Source organism: Protopterus annectens, chromosome 7.part0 (assembly GCF_019279795.1).
Source record: "Protopterus annectens isolate FY-2018-M chromosome 7.part0, PAN1.0, whole genome shotgun sequence".
Taxonomy (NCBI): domain Eukaryota; kingdom Metazoa; phylum Chordata; order Ceratodontiformes; family Protopteridae; genus Protopterus; species Protopterus annectens.
In genome coordinates, this window is record NC_056739.1 from 160,771,715 (window position 1) to 160,797,032 (window position 25,318).

At 36.6% G+C, this 25,318-nt stretch overlaps 1 protein-coding gene across 2 annotated transcripts in view; it reads left to right on the plus strand.

Moving 5' to 3' along the window:
• LOC122806303 (apoptosis facilitator Bcl-2-like protein 14) overlaps positions 1 to 18,683 on the plus strand; it is a 23,024-nt gene extending 4,341 nt beyond the window's left edge. For both annotated transcript variants that reach the window (XM_044076610.1, XM_044076611.1), the window contains exons 2-6: positions 701 to 1,428; positions 2,419 to 2,565; positions 6,204 to 6,268; positions 16,634 to 16,891; positions 17,664 to 18,683. In XM_044076610.1, coding sequence (XP_043932545.1) covers positions 714 to 1,428; positions 2,419 to 2,565; positions 6,204 to 6,268; positions 16,634 to 16,891; positions 17,664 to 17,696 — 1,218 coding nt within the window. In that variant the 5' untranslated portion in view covers positions 701 to 713 and the 3' untranslated portion in view covers positions 17,697 to 18,683. The remainder of the gene's footprint in view (positions 1 to 700; positions 1,429 to 2,418; positions 2,566 to 6,203; positions 6,269 to 16,633; positions 16,892 to 17,663) is intronic.
• Positions 18,684 to 25,318: the final 6,635 nt, after the last annotated feature.

A 25,318-nucleotide genomic window follows, 5' to 3' on the forward strand; every position in this document is an offset into this window, starting at 1 on the left:
AGAGAAAGAAGTCTGGGAGAGCCCAAACATCAAGGCACACAGGTCTGTAGGAACAGAGGCCCTCTACAAAAACTATTTATGAAAATGTATCATGAATGAACAGTAATCTCTTTGAATAGGAAATGAGGATAAGCAGATGGTAACCACTCAGGCAAAAAACACTGTCCGTGGTAACTTCCAAGATGGTTAATGGGAAAACCCGGGACAGTTGCTACACAGCACTTACTGTAAAGGCATATACTGCAAAGTAATGCTATTTGTAATGATGAGTCATTCACAGGTATAGCGAGTGGAGTAAAGTACAGAGACAAATAAGTCAACTGGGAAAGTGACAGAGCTGGACTAAGTGAAAGGGCCGCACTACACTGGTGGGAAACCACACAGTGTCTGAGAATACACTGGCTGTATTGTTGTGAATTGTTTTACACATTCTGTAAGTACATTTCTTAATGGTTCATGTTATGAGCCTTGATATAATTAATAGTAAATGCTATTTTGGTATGGTGATGTGAGAAAATTTAAAGGGAGTAATATTACATTACAATAGGAAATGTTAATGTGAATTATCTGTAAATAATAAAATTGTACAGTATATTGTTTTGAAATTAATCACATATTGGTAATCAGTGCATGCTTAACTTTACATATGGAACCTAGTTCAGTATATGTATATTTATGAAATACTCTCTATTTAACACAGGTAAGAAGACAAAATGCAAACGCATCCTCAGATTTTACATTACAGTAGCAAATATCCCTCACTAGGCAAAGAAGGGGCTGACAAAGTTTTGGAAATCTATGTGAAGCGTAGTCTGAGTTTAAGTGAAGGCACACAGAAAATGAACTGCAAGTTCAAGCCTGGCTCAGTGCCACTAGTGCAACCGCACTACAGAAAAGTAACAAAACTAGGCAGATCACTTAGCGACTTCCATGGATACTCAAAGAACAGAATTAATAAGGACAAGGCAATGAAAATTAACCCATTCACAGCCACAACTCCACAGGAATGTACACCCAAATCCACAAAGGACAGCCTTGGGTGCCCCCAGAACAGAAGCAGTAGTGAGAAGGAGTCAAAGAGTTCTAGAAGCAGAAAGAAAACACCATCTGTGTTCAGGTTCTTTGTGAGTCTGTTCTGGAAGAAGAAAGATGTAGAAAAGAAGCCAAATGTAATTTCTCCATTGAAACCTGCTACAAATAATTCATTAGATGGGAATGCATTTCCTGAGAATGACGTATGCTGCCCATCCAGTAATGAAACTAAGAAGAAAACCAGCATTAAAAGAGTGTTTTCTCTAAAACTAAACCTGCCTCAAGAGCACAGAACAGCAAGTCCTGAAACACAAGCCAGCACCAAATGCAAACGCAAGAAGCCAACATCACTGCCTCTTAAGGATATCTGCAGGCCAAAATCAGTAAAGCACTGTGGTAAGTGATATCACAATGACCTGTAGTAGTCTATCATTCCTGTCATGATCTATACTGAAGCCATTCTTGAAATTACTAAACATGTGTGAGCTATGAATAGTAAACTTTACCGATATGTACTTTAGCAGTTTACCATACTTTTTACTATAATGCCACCCACACCCACAAATACATGCAGACATGCCCAAATTCACAGACAAAAATGTGCTTTGAGTTAGCACACACTCTGTTTACCAATATTTTAAGGAAAACTGAATAAAATAAAGGATTATGGGCTGGAATATATGTAGATATGGTTAGTAGTAAGGGCTGACAATGCTTCTTGTAACTACTTTTTTCAATGGTAAATGACAGAAGTATGACTACTGCAAAAATAGGATGCAATAAAGTTATTATACAGATAAAATATGCTATAAAGGCTTACAAACTGTCATAACTGTTCTGCTGATGAGAAGTCTAGGTTGAGAACATTTAATTGAAGAGGGGGGGGGTCTTTAGCATGGTTTATAGAATAGAAGGTATCCAAACCCAAAGGATGTTCCACAAAACAATATAGTGCAAAAAAGTCAGTTGTTTTGATATTGTGTCTGAAAACTATTGAAACTGCACTGTCCTAATTTACATCTTTATTCCCCTGTTAATGTTGCTCTGTGAATTAATAACTTCTATATTTGATTTGTAATTGTTTCTTGTAGCTTTGATCTGGGTTACAACTGAAAGGGGCCATTGAACATGCCCATCTGTGCAGTTAAATAAATAAATAAATAAAAGTAAAAAGGGTATTTAATACATTTATACCATAAAAACTAAAGCTGTCTATAGTTCTAAAAACAAAATGGAGGACATTGCAAGTGGATGACCCAGGCAAAAAGAATTCTCTTGTAAGAAATGTCAAGGAGGCATTACATCTGGAAAGCAGGGTCATGAAAGGGTGATGGTCTTGAGTGTTTTTGTAACATACCATGCTGAAATTTCTCTGTTTTGGTATAGATGGCGACCCCTCTGCTGATTACTATGAACAAGTATCTCAAGAGATAGAGAAGATTGTGAAACAAAGTGAGCCGACCAATGAAGCAGCAGATCGAAACAAGGCACTGCAGGATGCTAAGAAACAAAAGCCTCCTGACGAAGATTCTGGTAAGCATCTGTTTTTCTTATCTGTCTGAAATATGTTTTATTTTTGATTTCACTAAGTACCACTGATTCATGCTAGCAACAGGCTGCAAAATCTCCCCCATCTCTGAGTCACTGAATGACATGGTTACTGTAAGTCCTGAAATAGTAATGCTGTGGAGATCTGTTGTAGTTCATTGGCTTATCTGTAATGCAACAGACAAACCAAAAGACTTAAAGAGGATCTCAAACATTGCTTTTCCAATACAATACTTCACAGACTACCATCCTAGACAGAATTCTACTTCCTTGTGTTAGAAGGTGTTGCCAACTTTCTTTCTGTAGGATAAATGTAGTTTTGTCATACAGAGACTACATAGCTTTGCATGCTAAATTTCTTTTTTTTTTTCTGGAAAACTAGCGTTTATAGGATCTGCTTTGTAGTCATGTGCCTCATAACCTAAATTTCTGTTGGATTATTGCATGCTAAAAACACCAAAATAAATGAACATTTAAATAATAAATGGGCATGCAAGTGAACCCACCCCCCCCCAATTATAATGACCAGATATACTAGATAAAAGCCATGGGTGTTCTGTGTGCATTATTTGGCAGCCCGCATCCCACAAGTCTGTAGGATACAGCAAGACTGTTATGTTGCATGCTGGGGGTAAGCTCACATTTAGAATGGCATAATGATGAGATGAAACGAAAGACAGAGAGCAACAAAAAGAGTTTTAGGTCAGGAAGGAGAAATGCTACAGCCAGGAAAAAAAAAAGTCGTTGCACTTTCAGACATGACCAGATTTGCCAGACATTAAACGTTATTCTAGTTCACAAGCCACTGTAAATTACTCAAGGCATACAAATCATGATTCAGTCACATATGATAGTGTCTTTATCTACTCTGTTCCACTTTCTTTTTATAAATCATTTTTCTAGGCTATACACAAATCTGAGTGTGTTTTTTGACAAACACAAAACAGAAAAAAAAACTTTGCAAGTGTTAGGTCATCCAACAAACTAATGCTAAAAGTGACCCAGTCTCACAACAACCATGGCAACTCTCTCTACTCCTATAAAATAGCCAAAGACTGGAATAATCTTCCTCAGCGCATCCTAAAAAATCCCAACCTGTCTGCATTTAAGACCACCCTGAAAGACTATCTAAATACTAACTGGCTTTGCCCCTGTATTGCTCCTGGATAGTTTTCTTTCTATTGCTACTTATCTCTTGAATGTGATTCCTGTTACTGCTCATCTCTTGCATGACTTGCGCATTATCTCTTTGATTTTCTTTTGGATGTTGTATTCCTTTATATAACTTCATAATTTGTACCTAACTTATATTGCATACTATGTAAAAGTTTGCTATTGCCTTGTAATCCTTGTGTGATCTTGTAACACGCATTTTTTGTTATATTTGTTTTTTATCTACTGGTCCTTTAACTCATTTGTACTGTTCTGGAGCTTTTCTCCCCTAGATCTCTGCTGAAAACGGCTTTGCAATTCAGTTGGATACTGCCCAGTTAACAAATGTAAATAAATAAATAATATTTTACAATTTCTTATTTCCAATGTATCATTACTGCTTGGGGATATTTTCTGAAGACACATTGGTTTTTCTGTTCCTTTCCCTCATATCATAATTCTGTATTTGTGACATCATAATTTGCTGGCACTGAAATCATTCTTCAAAGTCAAAGCCATAACATTTTGGAACAGCTGGAACAGATAGCTCCTTGATGCAGTGATCACATGGTTGTGCACATAGACTCAGTAGTAGTAAATGCGAGGGGCACAGATGCAGACAATTAATGAAAAGTACATTAACTTTTATCAGCATGTGAATTTTTTTGTGCATGTGTGCCCATGTCATTTGTATTCATTTTCATTAATGAGTCTGTAAGATAATATGATATTCATATCCCATATAGGAACAAATTACTTCAGATGCAGATTAGAACTTTAAAACATGTCTTAGTTACTTCTTAAAGTTCAATGAACCTTCTTCTACTGCATGGTGCAATAAAAACAGCTTATCAGTTTCTAACCACTTGGTACTGAAGCAGACCCATGCGTGCATAAGACATTTTTTTAAACAATTTTTTATTATATTTTTAACAGTATAACATTCAAATACAGAAATACACTGCACAAACTGTGTACAATACAGAAAGAGAAAAAAAAACAATTATGCATAATAAACATTTTTATACATTTGTTAACCAAGTAAGCCCACCTGCAACCTAGGAGCACTCCCTGGTCAAGTAGTCTGCTCAGAGTCACTCAGCAGAAAAACGGGTGTGGAAAGAATCAAACCCTCTACTTTCTCAACAGCTTAGAGCCTTATTCCTTTGCACTAACTGCCAAAGGATTAAGGCTCTGAGGAGTTAGTATTTCTCTGCAAAGCTAAACTTGAAAGTAAGACTCAAAATGTTTTATGTTACTGACATAAAATCTACTAGAACTGTAAAGATCCTTTACACTCTACCATCTCAGTACTGGATTTCAGATTTTCCATCTGTCAAGGTTTCATGACTGCATCCACTTCAAAATAATTGTTTCAGAATTCTGCAAGTTTACTAGGCACTATTTTCTGTGTATGCTCCATAAAATATGGGTAAAGGTACAGTTATGAGCCTGCAGAATACGCTTAATACTATGATAAAAATATCAGGTAAGCACATCTATGGTAGAGATAAAATTAAATATATTGCCTTTAAATGGCATTGTGCAGTTTTATATGGCATTTTCCAGTCTCCAAATGCCAACCAAATGTGTTCTATGATGTCTTATTTAACTGCAAGGTACTATGGGTGTATCAATCTGAAAGCAAAATAGGATGGATAGGTTTTACCTGCTCCAAGGTTCTTTTATGGTTTAGTTGTAGCAGCAAACCTATTATCGGGGGGGGGGGCAGATTGCTGCCTCACAGTACTTAGGTCTTCACCTCAATTCCCAACTAGAATGCTGTCTGTACAGAATCAGCATGTCCTCCCAGTGCATATGCCATTTTTACTGGATGCTCTGGTTTCCTCCCACAGCTGAAAGATGTGCTGTAGACAAATTCTCCAAACTGCACATAGATGAGCATGTTGTGTACATGTGTTTGTGCATGTTGCAGTAGACTGGCATCATATCCAGGTTTGATTTGGTTGCCTTGTGTCCAATGAATGCCAAGTTAATGTCTGGTGTCCCATGCCCCTAAATTTGCTTAAATAGGTAATTGGAGAATGAATTAATGAATTAATCCAATATAGACTAGTAAGTCTTTTATTATTTTTTTCTAAGAGACAATTATTTTCTGCCAAACTACAGATGGCCTGCCCCATGCGGTAAGTGGAATTCTGAGAGAGTTTTATTGTAGACTTCAGTTTCCAGGGGCACGTAAAACTGAAGCAGTTTAGCTTGTCTGTCTGTTTAATTTTTTAACTCTTTGTATGTCTGTATTAAAATACTGTTTCAAAGTCTACAAAGGAAAATCAGTTACAATGATTTAGAAATGATTCCCTACACACTTATTTCAATGATCTTTTGCCATGGATCTAATACCTGGTATAAATACAGTAATTTGAGTGTAGGCTGCAATTTCTCTAGAAGAATATGGACAAGTTGATGTTTATTCTTGTTTTCTTTTCTTCTTACTATTCTTCTACTAGTGGATATCCTTATACAAAGAATCGTGGACATCCTTAAAGTGGAAGGAGAGCACATCAATAATACGGTAAGAACAAAATACTTTTAATGGCTATTTTCAATTCTTCAGGTGCAGTTTGTTAATTAGAGAAGATAAGTGATGTGTTAAACTGTAGCGTACAAACATAGACCATGTAGTTGTTTTAAATCTACCCGAATCAAGTGAAAATGTGAGGAGTACGGGATAATCTGCTAAAGAAATTGTGGTAGGACTATCAGAAGTATTTTCAAAAAAGACGGTGGTAGCAGAAACAAGGCAGACTTTCAATGTCATATTCAGCAAATAGATTCAACCAAGATGGAAATGTAAAGCTAGCTCTTATAAGCCTAGACTGGCCTTTTGAGTAATAGCGGAAACCAAAGTTATTGCTAGACGGCATAATTCTCAGACATGGGTGCAAATGGACAAACTGTAGGGTTGATGAAGTCTGTTTTCTCTCACTGATGCAGTGCACAGCAGTGGTCATCTGAGGGCAGTATTTCCAGGAAGATGGCAGGAACAGAGAATGCTATATCATTATGGATTGTGACACTACATGCCACAATTTACATGTTTCCAGTTACTACTATGTTTCTGACTTTGTGACAGGGTATTAATGCAAGTGGGTACTGAATTGTATATTTTTTGTGTGTGGGGGCTTGTTTTTTGAGAAGTGTTATGCATCCCCCACCATGGAGAGCATGATTCAAGTAGTGCTCATTTTACTGGAACAAAAATGTTTTCGAGGATTGCTTTCATCGGCTTATGCCTTTTGTTTGCCAAGATAGACAATCCTGCATAGTTTAAGAAGGTTATCAGAATGAATGAATGTTTTCACTAATACTCTGAGTAAGCAAAAAAGGCAGGCACTTAGAATCCTGTTTTCCCGGGTTGTGTTTATTTTTATTTATTTATCTTTTACCTTGGCTATACTCAAGACTTCTTGAGGAAATTCAAACCTTGTGAAAGTTAAGTAACTGGAAGATAAACCACTGTGTTGATACTAAACAAGTAACAGAGGTAAAATGCACACACATCAAAAAACTCTTGTTGTTCATTTCTTGATGATCCTTTTAGGGTTAAATAATGAATGGTTTGTCCTTTTGTATGTTACATACATGATGTGCACAGCTCTGGATATCTATGCCTTCAGATGGACATATGTAGGATGGCAATAGGGCAGAGGAGATGGCCACTATGGTGTGATCCTTACGTAGAGCGTGTATGTTAGAAGATTTATGGCCAGTCTCTGGACTGAAATGGACTCTGGACAGGAATGAAAAAAATGCAGCACCGTCCTGGAAAATGTAGGGTAAACTGAGCACAGGGCCGGAACATATTTAGGAAGAAACTGTTCCTACTAAAAGGGGGTATAATAACAAACTGAGACAGAATTAGACACTGTGAAGAAATCTTTCACAGGAGAGTGCAACAACTATGTTGAATAATTATCAGGTGGGGTACAGCAGGAAAAAAGATCAAAACATTTGTAAATTCTTGGCACCAACAGAAGGATATCAGAGTGAGAGTGTGTATGTGTATGGGACGGAGTGGTATGTAACAAGCAATGTCAGAAAAAAAAAATCAGAATAATAAAGAGATTCTTCTTTATCAGCAATGTCAATCCAGAAGGCCTTAAAGGGGGAATGCAACCACATTTGACATCTTTAAATAATGCATCTTATTTCACAGTAGGTTGCATTCTTACTACAGCATTACTATATTTCACACTCTTTTCTTACTGAAATCTAGTGAGAGAATTAATCTCTGGCAATAAAATGACTGTATTTAGTACATATTGTTTCATAGTTCTGGCTTTATTGAAAACATCTAATTAATGCGGTAATACATTTCATTACTGAGTCCTTTAGGTGCCAATGTGAAAAAGTTTTAAGTAATTATAATTTCTGACTTCCTTAATAAGATATTTCCCAGCAAGTAATCTTATATTTGAAGATCTTTAGCTAAAGAGATAACTATAAATAGTGAAATGTCTGTTTATGACTTTGTTCATAAAAAGCTGATTATTTTTAAACTGAAAAAGTAAATTTGTCTATGCATCTGTAACTTGACTTTTAATGATTAACAATTGTACGAGAGCATGTGGGCATTAAAATCACAAAAAGCACAGAAGAAGCAGTTAGGAACAACAGCTAAGTAATAGTCCAAGTACACCAAACAAAATAAATGAAGACACGAACGTCCACACGATAGAGTTTTATTGTGAAGCTTTTGAGTATTGAAAAAGAGTGCTGACTCGAAAGCTTCACAATAAAACTCTACCATGTGGACGTTCGTGCTCTGATTTATTTTGTTTGGGACATTAAAATCACAGCAGCAGTAGTAAGACGTTCTTGCCAGTAGATGCTAGTCCTGAGAACTGCAAAACATGTGCTCCCAGACCCCTTCTTTTATGCATTTCCTTTTTCTTTTTGCTTTTTTTACGCGTATGTTTGTAAACCATGTTATGTGGGCTGAGTCACTCAGGGACATTTTCAGGTGTAGCTTAAAGTTTCAAAATTAAACACAAAGTCAGTTTTGTCAACCAGGTCATGACTGAAAAGGTTCCACAGTGGGCCAGCTAATTTACCAGTTTAACTAATCATTCATTTAATTACTTAAATCACTTGCGTGCATAAACAGCATGGAAAAATAGAATAAATTTGTACAAAATGGCCAAGAAAACACTTGTATGTGAAAATAAAAAATGAAGTGGCTACAGAGAGGATTCTTAGCATACCAAACTATTTGTACCTGTATGTAGGCAGTTTACATGTTTTTATTTTTTAATTATTTTCATTTTAATTTGTTGGCCAAAATACAGCCATGATCTCAATGGACCATTTTCAGCCTCAGCATGGAGAAGACCATAACAGTAATGCAGATTAACCTAGATAGTACAATAGGTAAAGTTAGTACAAGTAGAACATATAACATTACATAACTTTACAATGTCTTAGTAACAAACAGAAATTACGTTTTGATACATATTACATTGTGTTTAGACAACCATTATTCACATAGTTACATATGTCCAATACAATAGGAAGAGGAAACAGTGAAAAAAATTAAATAAGAAGGGGAACGAAGGTGGGAGGATAGAAAAGAAGGTGGTTGAAGAGATTTAGTAACAGTCTATAAGCAGATAGGAATTATGTGAGAGAGTGAGTTGTTAACAGATGAGGCAGAGGTGTTATGATATCTGTCTTGTTTGCAAGCATTTACATTTTGCTTGGATGAACATGTGGGATTCCAACTCAGTTCTGAATGTTAGATAAGAGGTAGCTTCTTAGAGATGAGGTAGAAGAGGTCCTCACGGTTTTTGGCCTCGAGTAGAGAAGCTATGCCTTATAAACTGACGTTTAAAAAATGGTGTTCTGAGCAGTGGACCATTGTGGTCTTTGCTTCTGAGATTGTAGAAGGGTGTTCTTGAGTAGAACATGGCAACCAATAGGCTAAGGAGTCTGAGTGCAGGAGATTAATTAAGAAAAGGCGAATAGGAGATCTACTTCTTGCTGACTGGAAGCCATTTGGCTTTTACTATGGTTGAACAGTGGTATTCTTGTCTAGAGAAGAAAACAATAAATCTGCAAATATTATTTGAAAGAGTTTATTTTTTTTTTTTATTATTCATTCATGAGGCAGAAGGTGTCAATGGCAGGCCATATGCAAGTTGTGACAGAAGGATGCTTTTACCCGTCACTGATCTTGCAGAGTAGGGTAGCATAAGGGATATTTGTCTAGTCCACAATAAGAGGTAATTTAGTCTTATTCAAGTTTGTTTTACGTGGATATGAAAGGTAAGACATTAATCTAGCCATATTCCCAGGTATTTAAAGGAAGAGACATTTTCAATGTTTGTATAGTCTGTAGATCGGATATGCAAGGAGTTGGTGAGTTTGTTGAGTGTAGGTTTACTGCCAGAGATCATGGATTTTGTTTTGAATGGGTTCAGAAGTAGTTTTTTGTTAGAAATCCAGGCTGAGAGTTTGTTGAAGTGGGATCATAAGATGCACTCATGGGTTGGTAGGGAATCATTCGAGTGGAGCAGTACAGTGTCTTCAGCATACAGCAAGAATGGCAGCTGAGGTATGTTATAGGGAAGTTTGTTAATAAAGAAGGAGAAATATAATGGTGCCAGAACTGAGCCTTGACCATTTCCTTTGATTAAGGGAGATATACAAGAAGTGGAGTTGTGAAACTAGAAGGTTGGTTCTTGATATATGCCTATTTATAGCAAACAGGTTAGGAGAACCGAGTGAACCACCAGATCAAAAGCTTTACTTCGGTTGATAAAGATTGCTCCATAGTGATCAGATTGTCATCATAGTACTACATTTGAGCCAAATGCCATGTTGTTTGTGAGATAGTAGTTTATATTTATTGATGTTTTCAACTAGATGAGTGTAGATAAGCTTTTCCTATGTCTTACGTTGGGTGTGTAAGATGGAGATAGACTGGAAATGTGATGTTTTAGCTGCTTTGGTTTCCTTAGGTAAGGGTTTGGCTAAGACTGGTTTTCAGACAGTTGACATGATATTTTGTTTAAGGTATAAACTGCATATGTGCATGAGAGAGAAAGAGATTGATAAGAGGTCTGTGCAGAGGTATGTGGACCATGAGCGTGTGCTGTCTATACATGCCAGGGTATCAACTGGGACTGGCTCGAGTAGAGACTGGACATCTTTATATTTAATTAGTGTGAAGAGTAGAAGAGAGGAATAGATGGATGGGGTGTGGATCTTTGTTTGGAGTGATGAGAGTGGTGTCTGTTTAGCTCAGAAGATTTGTCAATTCCTTTAAGAATTCTGTGGAAGAAAGTGGGATGAGGGAGAAATTAGTTGCTTGAATCTTTGTTTCAACCAGTAAGATGACAAACCTCTTTCCAAAAGAGTTTTGGTTTGTTAAGTAAGGTGTTTTATTTATACTTGAAGACGTTGTATTTGTGATGTCTGATGGCTTGTTTTGCTTACGGACTGTGTAGTGTTGACGTATGAAGATTGTTGGTAGTGTTTCCAAGCATGCCAGTTATTATCTCTAAGTTTTAAAAAAGATGTTAGCACATGTGTCATCCATTGGTTTTGTTTATACAAAGCTATACAAATAGTGCTTAGAATTGCTATCCAGACCACCACTAAAATCAGGCATCAAAGTCAGTGTGTATATGACTGAACAAGTTATAATGTATATGACTGAAAAAGATATAGTGGTGCATCACACTAGCCCCCTGTTTTGAACATTATTGTTTAGTTCTAGCTAAAGTTAGCTAGCTCCCAATGCCACGAAGGGCAGAACTTCTTCTAGGCTCCTTAATCTTTCCATTTCTAAAATGGATACTTTTCTGTTCCTGACAGATGATTCCCCTACCCCCCATCTTTTTCGATCTGTCTCCCTCTGTCTCTCTGACACACTACAAGTTTAGTGCCATCGGATGCTCAATCCTATTATCCTTCCATAGCTTCCCACTCAAAAGCATCGATTCATTTCACAAATTTTGAACAAATCTAAAACAACTAATGTCTGAAGAAGCCTGCATCAAACATTTCATGGAAAATAACACATACTAACCTGCTAGTTCTTAATGATGCTGTGGCCTGAAAAACTTAAAGCAACCTTAAGATGTTACTGCTCAATGCTAGGAGCCTAAACAAGAAATGCCAGACCATACAAGCTCTTCTCAGAGTCTTCACTCTGAAGAATGTTGACATCCTTGCTGTTACCGAGACTTGGTTTGAACTCTCAGTCTATGTTAACAGCAAATACAACTCAAGGCTGTTTAAACAGGATGATGCCATGGAGTCCAACCATGTTCAAGTCTCCATAGACAGAGATCCCTACCATGTCCTCGCCAACTACAGATCTCCTTCTATGACCCATTGAAGGCCAGACCTCTTAACTAGACCTATTAGAAGCACTCACCATCCAACCAAATACTTGATTTATGGAAGACTTTAACCACCCCTCTATGGGAAATGTACACTGCCTCTGACTCAAAGGCACAACATTTCCCTAAACTTTATCAGCACTAACACTCTGGACTAGCTAGTGCACTCTCCAACTAGAAGATCAAATGTATTACACCTGTTATTCACCAACATGGGAGAGCATTGCACCCCCAGTGTCACGTCCTCATTGGTGAAGTTGCACCACAAAGCTGTCTCCCTCAAAATAAAAATCAACCCAGAAAACTCAACTAAACCCATAGCAGTTCAGAATTATAAAGCAAAATTCTTCCTATTAAATGATAGTTTGTCAAAATTCATGGCTACCCTAAATTTCAAGAACTACAAGTGCAGAATTATTTACAGGAACCCTGTACAAACATCTAAATGGCCGCATTGAGGCTGCCATAACTACCAGAAGTAAGCCCAGATCTAACACCAAAAACAAACCACACATGTAGCATCCTTACCCTAATAGGCTATATAACAAATGAAAAAGACTTGATACCAAAATCATAAAGAGCAGCTCTCATAAAAACAAGAGTGCTCTGATTCAACTAAAAGAGAAACTAAAAGGTCTAATAAAGTCCAAAAAGGCCAATTACAAGGTCAGGATAGCCTCCCAGGTTAAGGACAATCACAAGGCCTTCTTCACTTATGTCAGGAACCTTAACGGTAATGATCAGCAGTGGGCATAACTGGTGATAAATGGCACAACCTTCACTGACCAGGGTGACATAGTAAATCTACTGCCCGTGACATTTATCTCTACCCCCCTGTGAAACCCCTTCTAGCAGCCCCCCAACTATCAACAGGGAGCAGGTCCTGGAGGTGCTCACTAAGGCCTAAAAACACTGCTTCAGTGGGCCCACACAATATCTCCAGTTGCCAACTAAATAACCTAAAACATGACCTAACAGAAACACTTGAGCCACTTTTCAACTACAGTCTCAAAACAGTTTATATGTCAGTTGAATGGAGGGCTGCACCAGTCATCCCTCTTCATAAGGGAGGACCATCAACTAACTCTGGGAGCTACAGAACTATCAATCTGACAAGACTAATATGCAAAGCAATGGAATGAATTATCATAGAAATGATCAACAAGGTCTATGGCAAACTACAGACACTGGACCCATTCCGGTGTGGCTTTGTTAAGAGATGCTCTTGACTACTTAATCTGGTAGATTCCTTCATGATGTCACCATTGCTATGGATGAGGGGAAAATGGTGCATACCTCCAACCTTGACCTGGCCAAGGTATTCAATACAATACCTCACTCAGGTATTGTTGACAAACTCTTAGAACTAGGCATAAATCCCTGCATAACTCATGGATTTCCAGGTGGTAGATAGAACCCAAGAAGTCAGACTAGGTGAGGCCACCTCCACCAATATACCAGTCACCAGCAGAGTACCCCAGGGCTCTGTGTTGGGCCTGCTCCTGTTTGGCATCTACTTCTTGTAAGTTAAGGCTAATGTTAAAAGCCTCTGGCTCACCAAGTTAGCAGATGACTGCAACCTGGGAGGTATTATAGATTCCCCTCATGACACCAACATCCAACAAGAAGATCTAACACAAACAAATGACTGGTGTGAGAGCCATGGATTAAAACTCAATGCAAAGGAATGCATTATACTGCCCTTTGGAAAATTCTCCACCCAATTACTCCATTGATAGAACACTCCTATGAGTTGAACCAGAAGTTAGGGATCTGGGAACATATGTAGATAGTAATCTGGCCTTCAACCAACATGTAGCCAATATTAGAATTTCTTTTCACTATGTCACTTATCTTATAAAGAAGGGTATGGCATCCAGGTCTAATGAAGTAATAGTACTCTACTCAGCTCTTATCAGACCCATCATTCAGTAGAATGCCCTTTTAGCATGTACCTAGCCAGGTACGTGCTATAGCTGGAATGCCTTCAAAGGTTCCTCACCAGGAGAATCCGGGGTATGAATACCCTGTCCTACACAGACTGCCTTAAGGCTCTTTCTCTGTACTCAGTCTCCTACAGGTTACTGAGAGGTGATCTATGTCTAGCATATAAGGCATCCTCAGATCCAGCTCTGATGGATCTTTTCAACATCCACAAGACAAACAGCACCAGAAACACTAGATCTAAAGATCTGAACTTTGCCTGTGACATAAATAGAATCTGCTGGAGTGATGGATATGTGTTTCAAAGGATCCCTGTGTTATGGAATAAGCTCCTCAGCTACATGTAGCAGAGTTCATCCTTTACCCTATTCAAAAGAAACCTTGGTCATTGGTTAGGAAATCACAAATTCACCCCCAATCTGGTCCCTATGTCCTTGATAGACAGAGGTTGACAGTAAGTAAATTAATCCCCAAATAGAATGCCCCTCCATAACCCTTAGGTACCTCTTTACTAACATACCGCACTATACAGGTGTCTGAGGAACTCTGGGACAAAACTGGGTTGGGTTGCATAAGTAGGTTTGTAAAGACCCTGGTGGTCACTAACCTAGTTTGAACCTATGAACCTATGATTCCACTCAATCTTAACTCATCTAAATATCCCAACCCGCTCTGAAACTAACTGCTCTCTCACATGCTATTGTCTGCTTTCTTCTCAGATGTTACTAATTTAATAATGCTATTCTAAGTATTTCCTCCCATACACACACAGCATTCTGTCTCTCATTAACATATTAGACAAGCTTGGTACAATTCCTCTTTCAGGTTTATTTTACGCTCTCTCTCTCTATATATATATATATATATATATATATATATATATATATATATATATATATATATACACACACACACACTCACACACATATATATATATATATATATATATATATATATATATATATATATATATATATATATATATACACACATATATATACACACACACACACAGTGGATATAAAAAGTTTACACACCCCTGTTAAAATGTCAGGTTATTGTGATATAAAAAATGAGACCACAATCAATCATTTCAAAACTTTTCCCACCTTTAATATGACCTATAACCTGTACAATTCAATTGAAAAACAAACAAATCTGTTAGGGGAAAATATAAAAAATAAAAAATGTACAATAAGCTGGTTGCATAAGTGTGCACACCCTTAAACTAATGCTTTGTTGAAGCACCTACTTCCCATGACTGAAATTTCATTTGACTGAATTTCATTTGACCAAGACCAAAATACCTAATTTTCAAAATACTGAAAACTCAATTGACAAACTCATAATACTGAAACCTTACAATGCTACATTTCAGAAAATAACTTGTAAACCATAGACATGCACACTTACAACACTAATGACTAATTCTTTCCAGAACTTAAAAACTACTTATGTACCCTCTTAACAGAAATCGGACAATATAAAACCAAACTAGGTGGCCCACACACACCCCCCCAACTATATATACTAACTCCAGGTTCGCACTACAGTGGGGAAGAGGGCATACACCTTTTACTTACCTTACGGTACTCTACATGCTGCCACTACTATTGGGAATGCACAAAACATCCTCCATATTACTTTAGATACTTCCCATAAAAATGTAAACAGACATACCCACATTCAGGAACACAACAATACTACTTTCTACATGACAATCGGTATTCTGACAATCAGCACTATAAGTTACAATAATTCTTTTTAAGTCACAGGAGAAAGGAAACCCACATCATGTCTATGGCTTACAATTCAGTTTAATGAGATTCAGTCAAATGAGTTTTCAGCATTTTGAAAATTCAGTATTATGGTCTCGGTCAAATCAAATTCAGTCAAATAAAATTTCAGTCATGTGAAGTAGACCCATATATATATATATATATATATATATATATATATATATATATATGTGTGTGTGTGTGTGTGTGTGTGTGTATGCAAATATAACAAACTGTATAAATTACACAGTGTAATTGTTCTACATTATTTGAACATTTAAGAATATCACTTCATTTGGTTATATTGTGCCGCAGTGGTGCAGCGGTTAGCTCCTGTGTGGAGTCTGCATGTCCTCCCCGTGGTTGAGTAACATTAAAGACATGCAGGTAGGTGCGTGTGTGAATGGGTGTGCCTTCCATGAAGGTTGGGCGTCGTGCTGGCAACTCGGCACCATAAAAATCCACTGCCAATCATTAGTGGACCAGAGTTCTGCTGTGGCAACCCCTAACCAGGGCAAAGTCAAAAGGCATTACTTTACTCCAGTTGCTTATATTATTTATAGTTTTCCATCTTTACTTTGCCAGTAGTGCATGGTTTGTAAATAATTGCTACTAATAAAATGATCTGAAGTATTTGGTTGGATTTACTTGAGATTGTAGTCTGATAAGATCTTATTTGTTTTATTAAAGTTCTTTGAGTGTACACTCCCTGGGAGGATTTGCAGATAGACAGATAGATACTGAACAAGTGTGATTGTATGCTGTTCTCTGCCATTGCAACTAAACTATTGTGCTTGCTTCCACCAGATAAATGAAGATGAGACATTTCACAAGTTTTTCAAAGATATCTCATACAACTCCTTTAAAAATTTAGCAGATGCCTATGTTGAGCATGGAGTAAATGCAAAGGTAACAGAAGTCTGTCCAGAAGTGAAGAAATTTGCTTTTACAATTGATTTTACAGCAAAAGTTGCTGGCATCTGCAGTCACACTGTGAACCGAATAATGGGTTTTGGGCACCAGTACCTCCAGGACACCTTTTCTGAGTTTCTGCAGTTTGATCAGGTTTGTGTCAGTATAACTTTTTGCAGATTTCTTGGGTTCATTTCAGAGCAGTTCTTTATTTTGCATTTATTTTGTAAGATAATTTTTGTTTTACAGTTTGAAAACCCATTCCTTTCTGCTGTTTCAGGGGAAGGGTCTTACCTTTGTTTTTATATCTTTTCTTTCCTAGGATGTTAAATGAAATGAGGCTGTAGCACTGATGAAGTTTTAGATCTTGTACCTTTAAAAAGTTCTCTCTATCGGCAAAATTTCTAACAAATAATTTTTCACACTCATGTCCAGATTTAGAGAAAGAGAAACTGACTTGCTTCTGCAGGTAGCTAAATTTCCAAAAGTAGATTTGTGGTCCTCGAGACCAGATGCCAGATATCATATATATCTTGTTGCATTCAGCAGCAGACAAAGGGCTGTTTATAGTGTGATGTATTTAAAGGACTGGGAATGAAATTGAATAGCTTTATTCTGTTTCCTTCTTGGAAGAAACAAGCCTTCAAGAGTGGGAATCAAAGGAAAGCAACAGGGTAGATGGCTGGTTATATCAGTTTGAAAATAAAGTTGCATCACTTTCCCACAGCGTTACAGTGCAAAAGACATGGTGGTTGGAACATGAATATGGAAGTCACATTTCCCAAGTACATAGTCTGAAGAGAGGTATTAGCTAGATACTAATTGGTAAAATGTAAATATATATTGATTATTCTGTAATTAAGGAAAGTAATCTATAATAAAGTACAAAGCTAAAGAATGAACTTTTATTTTTTACTTTTTACAGGAGCTTATGGATAATACTGCAAGTCCAGATTAAAAACATTTCTCCAGAGTTACACCACCAAAGGATTTATGTAAAGCTAAACAATGACCCAGAGAAAGACAACAGTTAAAAGAAAGTGGAATAAAAGGTGCAATGGAAAAGGAAATGCACGTGTACTGTTGACGGGGAAATGGATAGAATTGCTAATTTATTATCACATGCAGTGAGCACTGACTTGCACTTCCAGGATTGCGGCAACTGCAGAGGTCACAAGAAGTTGAGCAAATGACTCATCCTTTCTTAACACATTGTACACTGCTGGCAGTGCCTTTGTGATAAGGAAACATTGAAATATAGACATATTGCATAATGAGTTTACTAATAAAATAGATTGCAACAAATTGTCAGCAGACTATCTGCTGAACAAAGAAATGGGCGTCAGGACTTACAATGGACAATGACCTATGTGTGTTTCAAAGCCAGGTGAGAGGTACCACATTTCCTGTACCTTAACATGTTGCCTAAGCACTGATCAATCAGTGTGTCTGAAACCAGTCTTCTTCATTTTAAAAAAACTTACCTTAGGAAGGTTTTTGCTGCTACATTTTAATCTAAAACAGTAAGAGAGGTAATGTTTCAGAGTATAGTCTGCCAAGGAAGCTTATTCACTGGTTATACATATGTGACCATAACTTTTGTTATTAGTATCACACACTGAGAATCCTGTTTCTCCCATGTGCTCTATTAAAATCTTAAGTTAGCCTATTATGGACTGCATATGTATCAGTGTCCAACAATGTTCTTTAGAGTAATTACTGTGTCACACTGTATCACATTGAGTCGCACCTTCTTCTTGTATTTGAACTTATTTCCATAAGGCAACCATATATTATGTACCGAGTCTACACATGCCTTATGAAAGATTACCATGAAATCACAGTTTATTTATGTTAGCCCATTTTTACTGAGCACCGTGTGCTGTTTTGTTTCTGTATTTTTGTACTAAGTTTATTTAAATCAAATAATAAATGAGTGTGCCATTTTGATATATCTTGTTTCCAAGTGTGTTTTATTTGGTAAAAAGGCACTATACCAACACTATTGCTAGAGCACTAAATAAGAATTGTAATTAAGTCAGGACTATAGCCATTAGCATATGTAGATAACAATGCCTGTCATACTGTGTGCTACTATGCAATACCAGACCAGCAAGACTATAGCATTATTACTTCTGTAAGGTCCAGTACTGCTTATACCAGCCACTCTGAGAAGCACTACTACATCTAGAAAATGATCTGTGTAAGTATTTATCTACTTATTTGTGTGTTTGTCTCTTTACTTATTGTTAAACTCTGAAACTATATACTTTTAGTGTAAGAGTTCTTTAACTGCATGTCAGGTCAGACAGTAAGACATCATACTTGTTGTAGAGCAAGAAAAAAAGCTCTTTTCAAGCTTAAAGAGAAAAAAATCTTTTTCAACTATAGCAAACTGCTTAATATATGTGCTTGGCATATTTGGTATATTTTCTGCAAGCAGCTGCTGCAGTTTACAATGTCAATGCCAAACACGGTACACTAAAGCAGTTCAGTTCTGATCAATAATATATTGCTGGTATTGATTTCTAACTGCTGGTAATGCACTGAAAACCAAATGGCATTTGCCAGTCGTGCCCTGTAACACTTTACAAGAGGAGTTGCTGCCCCCTTCACACCACCTAGCTGTGCTTCTGAGTAGAACCACTGTCACAGGACACATGAACACTACAGATACAGATGAATGTTTTGTTTATATAGAAGACATTATTTCTTCCTTATACATGATTAATGAAAAATTAATGTTTTTTTTTTCACTTGGACAGTAACCATCATGACCACTTAAGGTTATACATGAAATTCTATCATTTGGTAACATACTACATAAAAAGAAAAAAAGACCTGATGATTAGGCCTAAAAAGGCTGCTATCCTGGAAATGTTTATCAGATTCCTATAAATGTTCAAATTAGTAATAAATGACACCTGCAGAAATTGAACAATATGTAAGGAGAAATATGTCAAAATAGTGAACCATTCTTTCTGAAGGCTTCAAATTACATAAAAAATGCAAATTTTCTTTTTATTGGCAAAATAAGTATTAACAAACTGTAATTTATAGCCTGTCACTACCACCAATATGTAACTAATGATTGGCAGTGATAGGGGTTTGAATCCCATCATTGACAACCAAAATACCACCCGGTTATGTGAGGGACAGGGGTTATGGTCATTGGATGTACTCAAATACTTCTGGCCACCAGAGGGTGTTTTTTTGAGTCACACCACTGATACCCAGCAGGATAAATTAAGTTGAAAATGCACACAAATTTGATTTAATAATCAATTTACTAAATGATAATTACTTTGTAAATAAATTATTTTCATACACACACACACACACACACACACACACACACACACACACACACACACACACACACACACACACACAATTCCATAGAAGGCTGGTAGAGTTATCCAATTCCCCAGAGCATTCTTCCTGGCATGGTAGTACTGCCAACATCCAAGATTTGGCTACGGACCACACACATGCCATCTACCTGCTGATCTTGATTAAGTCAAATATAAATTATAAAAATTTATATCTGTCACTGATAGTAGCCTAAAGTGAGCTAGCTATTTGGAGATGGAAGCCAGAGCTTGCCAACATACAGTACTTAATACATCCTTATTGTGTAATAACTAACAATAATTATTATTAATAATAATAATAATAATAGTAATACTTATATAAATAATAAATAGGCGTAAGAACTTAAAAGTGGATAAATAAAACTTTACTTAAGCAATACAGTACTGACACAAATTAAATATGCAGAGATCAAAGCACTACACAGAGAAATAAAAATAAAGAGTTGTACAAACATGAATACTTAAAGAAAACATCGAGTTAAACTAGATCAATATACTTGCATATAGCTTAAAGATCCTGTGCAAAGGAGCAAAATAAAATGCCACACTTACATTTCATTTTTGACACTGAGAAAAAAAAAGTGTGAATTTGCAAAGCTATGTGAGGCATTATTTTTAAAGAAAACAAGACTTTGAAAAGTGCACTACATACATGCCAACATGCTGCCATTCTGGAGTCAGTATATGCAAGCCTCCAGATATTAGAAACATTGTGGCATCACTCGGGATTCATTCTATTTCCTGTAGTGTTATAGTGAGACAGAGAAGGCAAAAAATATGGCAGTCACTGAAAGCCATAAAAACTTAAAAGTTATGTAGAAATTCATAGGAAGGAATAAATTACTACCTGCATTGCATTGTATAGTTGTGAATGCTGGTAGGGACTATAATCTGCATTTAAGATATGCATTTTTAATGAAAATGAGTTGTAGCTGAAAGGAGGAATTGTATGTTTCTCTAATAAGTAATGGAATCAAAGTATGAAATAAAAAGGTGTGATTCCATGTTATGCTAGCAAACTGTGAAAACAGTGAGGTGTTGGAGAGAAAAGAACATTTGGAAATTGAATCAAATAACCAATGCTGATTATCATCAGCTGGAGTATGTTTAAGGTATCACAGTTTTCCTATAGTCCCTGATTTTGGCATGATGTGCAGTATAAACTGGACTATTTAATTAGTGACAGTTAGGTATAATACTAATTTAATGTTGGGTCGAGTGGCCTCCGAAAGACATGCGTGAATGGGTGTGCCTTCGCTGAAGGTTGGGCATCAGGCTGGCAACTCGGCACCATAAAAATCTACTGCCAATCATTAGCGGACCGGAGTTCCACTGTGGTGACCCCTAACCTCTAAAAGCCGAATAAATAAACAAAAATGTTGGGGAAGCGTTTACTTGAAGAAAGACTTTGGGAAAAAGGAAGTCATACCTATCAAGTGTCTCACACTCTGCTGAATGATCCCAATATTGACTTATAGTTTGGTTGCGATCCTCATGACACCTGGTGTCCTGTCAAATCATTGAAGGTTCTAGCTAATAAATAATTGCTACATTTTGGGTTTCAGACTTAGACACTTTAGAAAATAAATGATAAGGGAAAGCTTGTTATTCTAATAAATGTCTAAGTCTGTAATAGCAGTAATTAAAACATGTCACTGATTTCAAGTCTTTTTCCTTCCTTTTTTCTTGAGATTTTTCACTGACTGTTGATCTAAAAGGTTGAAATCTGTGAAGGAAAGATAATTTGATATTGGTATTTTTTCAAAAAAGTGTTCCTCATTACAAGGAATGTTCCTCATTTTGAGTCTTAAAGGTTTGTGTTTCTCATCATTCTAACATTCAGTGTTAAGATTTTTTTAACTGATATACATATTAAATAATATTGAATCATATTTATTCATCAAAAGAAGGTTTTATATGTATATAATAATCAATTTCAACTATACTGTCACCTTCCTTGTTGAAGTTGTTATAAGTTGTTAGTAAGCTATTGGTGAGTGTTCCACATTATGAGAGGTAGTGTTCCACGTTTTGGCAGTGGAAGGTTGAGAGCTATGCAAAAGTGGTTAGCAAATATTTGTCTGTCTGTCTCTCTGTCTCTCACATTCACACACACACACACACACACACACACACACACACACACACACACACACACATGCACACACACACACATTTTGTCTTATAAAAATTTGTGATGCATTGTAAATTACATTTCATTTCACTGCAGTCTTACCTTGTACATTTTCATATTTTGATGTATGATGTGTATGGCATCTGCGTGCAAATGTGAAGTGCATGTGTGTGTGTGTGTGTGTGTGTGTGTGTGTGTGTGTGTGTGTGTGTGTGTGTGTGTGTGTGTGTGTGTGTGTGTGTGTGTGTGTGTGTGTGTGTGTGTGTGTGTGTGTGTGTGTGCCTGTCTGTGTATGTATGTAGTTGTGGTGTTTGTGAGTATGAATGGATCTCTGTGGGACTGGCTACTTTGACGAGGTACAGAGGCTTTTTGTAATGTTTAAACGTCACCACTTAATGCCTGCAAGTGTGACTGAAGTAGTGATTTGATACTGGTGTGATGTAGTGAATGCATTACTGGTGTGCTGTAGCATGTATTAATAATGTGAGAATGTATAAGTACTGCTTGTTTTCTGGTGCGTGACTTCCAATGTATTACTGAAATGTCCTAATGTGGATTCAAAAGCATGTAATTTTACTGTGTGGATGTATCTGAAGCACTTCAAAAATTGATACTGTCCAAATGAGCATGATTTTATGTTTGAAGGATGCAAAATTCTGCTTCAATGTATGCTTGCCATTGGTTTGTAGAATGTATGAAGTACTGATACACAAACAAAATCCTTATGAATCCCACACACTCATTTACTTTTATGGTCTTGGATCACATCGTACCCAATTTTCGTGGAGGTGACCTTAAAAATCTTACAGAAATACGAGAAACTGAGTGGATAATAAATCTTAGAGCCGACAGGCATCCAGGTATAAACAATATAGTACCACTGAAGCCTCTGCTTAAAAACAGATGCTTCAAAATTTTCTGAAAGTTTTCTTCATGACTTTATTTTAATGTTAGGAAGGCCTGTTTTTGCAGCTAGAGCTATAGCTTTAAGATGTTAAAAAGTGTGTTACACCTACTCAGTATGATGTCACTAAATGACAAATGTCTGATTGGATGGGACTATGTTTTTAAACTAGTGAATAGAGCTGATTTTTAGATCTGATGAAGGCTGAAGAGACGAATATGCTCATCTTTTACTGGAGCTCTTGGATTTTATTTGTTTACCTGTTTGTTTGTTTCTATTAAAGGAGGAAGTGATTCTCATTGTGGTGGTTTTTCCAGGCTTTTATTCAGTTTTCACATTTTATACAAGGACTGCCTTTAGCTGTTATAGGGTGCTTTGTTTGTTTTATTCTTTTAAAGATGTTGTCTACTTTCCATGAAAGGTATTAGTATGTGAAAACAATATAAAAGTGTGATTACTGAGGGGCATAGCTTTCCACTGTCCCTCATTTTGCTGAGCTGCTCTGATTTTACTTTGTATTTTTGCCCTGTCCCTCAAATAATGTTTGACTTTCTGGTGAATCACTAAGTGTTATACTCAGTCAATAATGCCAGACGCTTGAGTTTATACTTATTATTATTCAGAAAATATATGGTGATGCAGAACTTTATGTTCTATTAACTTTTTAAGTGAATTAAGAGTACTATTTGAAAGTTATCCCTGATTTTTTGTCTTTGTCCCCTAATTATTTTCGGCTTCATCCATTGATAGTGTCATTTGAAACTAGGTTTAGAATTCATTGTATAAGGACCATTGTAAATTGACAGGGTGCAGCTTCTACAAACCAGTCAGATGAAAACAATCAAATAGCATTTAGTTCTGTTCAAAGTAAAATAAACAAAAGCTGCAATGTTATAAATACTGGTACAATTTCAGACATAAAAAGAGTATGCATTTCTATATAAATGTTACATTTGTAGTTTTGGCGTAAACTGAGTCCTAAAAATGCTATTTAAATTGATTTTTTCATTAAAATTCCAAATGTAGCTGCTCCTTTGCTTTTGCCGGTAAGAATACAGTGTACACATGTTTTATATATAATTATAACAGAACATATGCTTGCACACTTCTGTCAGCTCATAGTATTCATGCTGCCTGCTCCTACCTCACTTGGTGGAGTATTTCTTGTAAGCATTGCCTGTAGAAATCAGGTGACTTCTTGTTTTGAAAAGGGGAATAAGTGCCAGTGTCTACTTACAATGAGATCGTTGAGTCCCCTTTGTGGGTTGTTTTGGGAAAATTAGTCACTAGTATAACATTGCAGCTAATCAGTTTCAAGGGGCACGGAAAAAGAACCAACGTGAACAGGCGCATAACTGACTGGCCAAATCGGTTATGTACTGATTGTTTTGTTGAGTGGTAAACTAATGTTTTGCTGGGAGAGACATTTGGAAAGAAAAATAACTGTAAAGTTAGATTAATTCCAAATGTCCATCTGCATACCTTATCAAAAATGTAAGCTTTCCATAATGCTACCTTTGTGTCATACTAGTGCACTAAAATGAGTTATGGATACACTTTGTTTCTCTGGATTTCAAGTCATATTTGAGAAATAGAAGCATCTGAAGAAATCTTCCTGAAATTGAGTGTGGTCCAGATACTGCTTAGAGATTCCACACCACTCCGGGTAGCTGATGATAGTGGTAACTACATTTCAATCCACCAGGCTATAGAGTAATGTATCAGCCACATCTGCTTGATATCTTATCATAAATCCAAAGAAAAAGTAGCTGGACACTGCTGGAGTAAAAAACACTATAAAAGCTTTATTACACAAAAGGAGGTTAGCGCTTTTGGGATAAACCCTTCCTCAGACAAAATACATAGTAACAAAACAACCATGTTTAAAAGAACAATTAACCAATCATTTGCTTAGAAAAACCCACCTATTCTGTAGGGTGGGCTTAATTGGTAAAACATCATTAAGTCCTGGAAGTTTATGTGCCATTAAATTCACAATCCATTTGGATTCTGCTAATGCTGTCTGGTGTTTGATATCGCCCCCCCTACTGTTAAGTTTTATGTTCACAATACATCTAAATTTAAAACTATGTGTAGGATTCAAACTAATATGTCTGTATAAGGCATTACTCGGATCACAATTTCTAATGTTGCTCAGATGTTGCAGA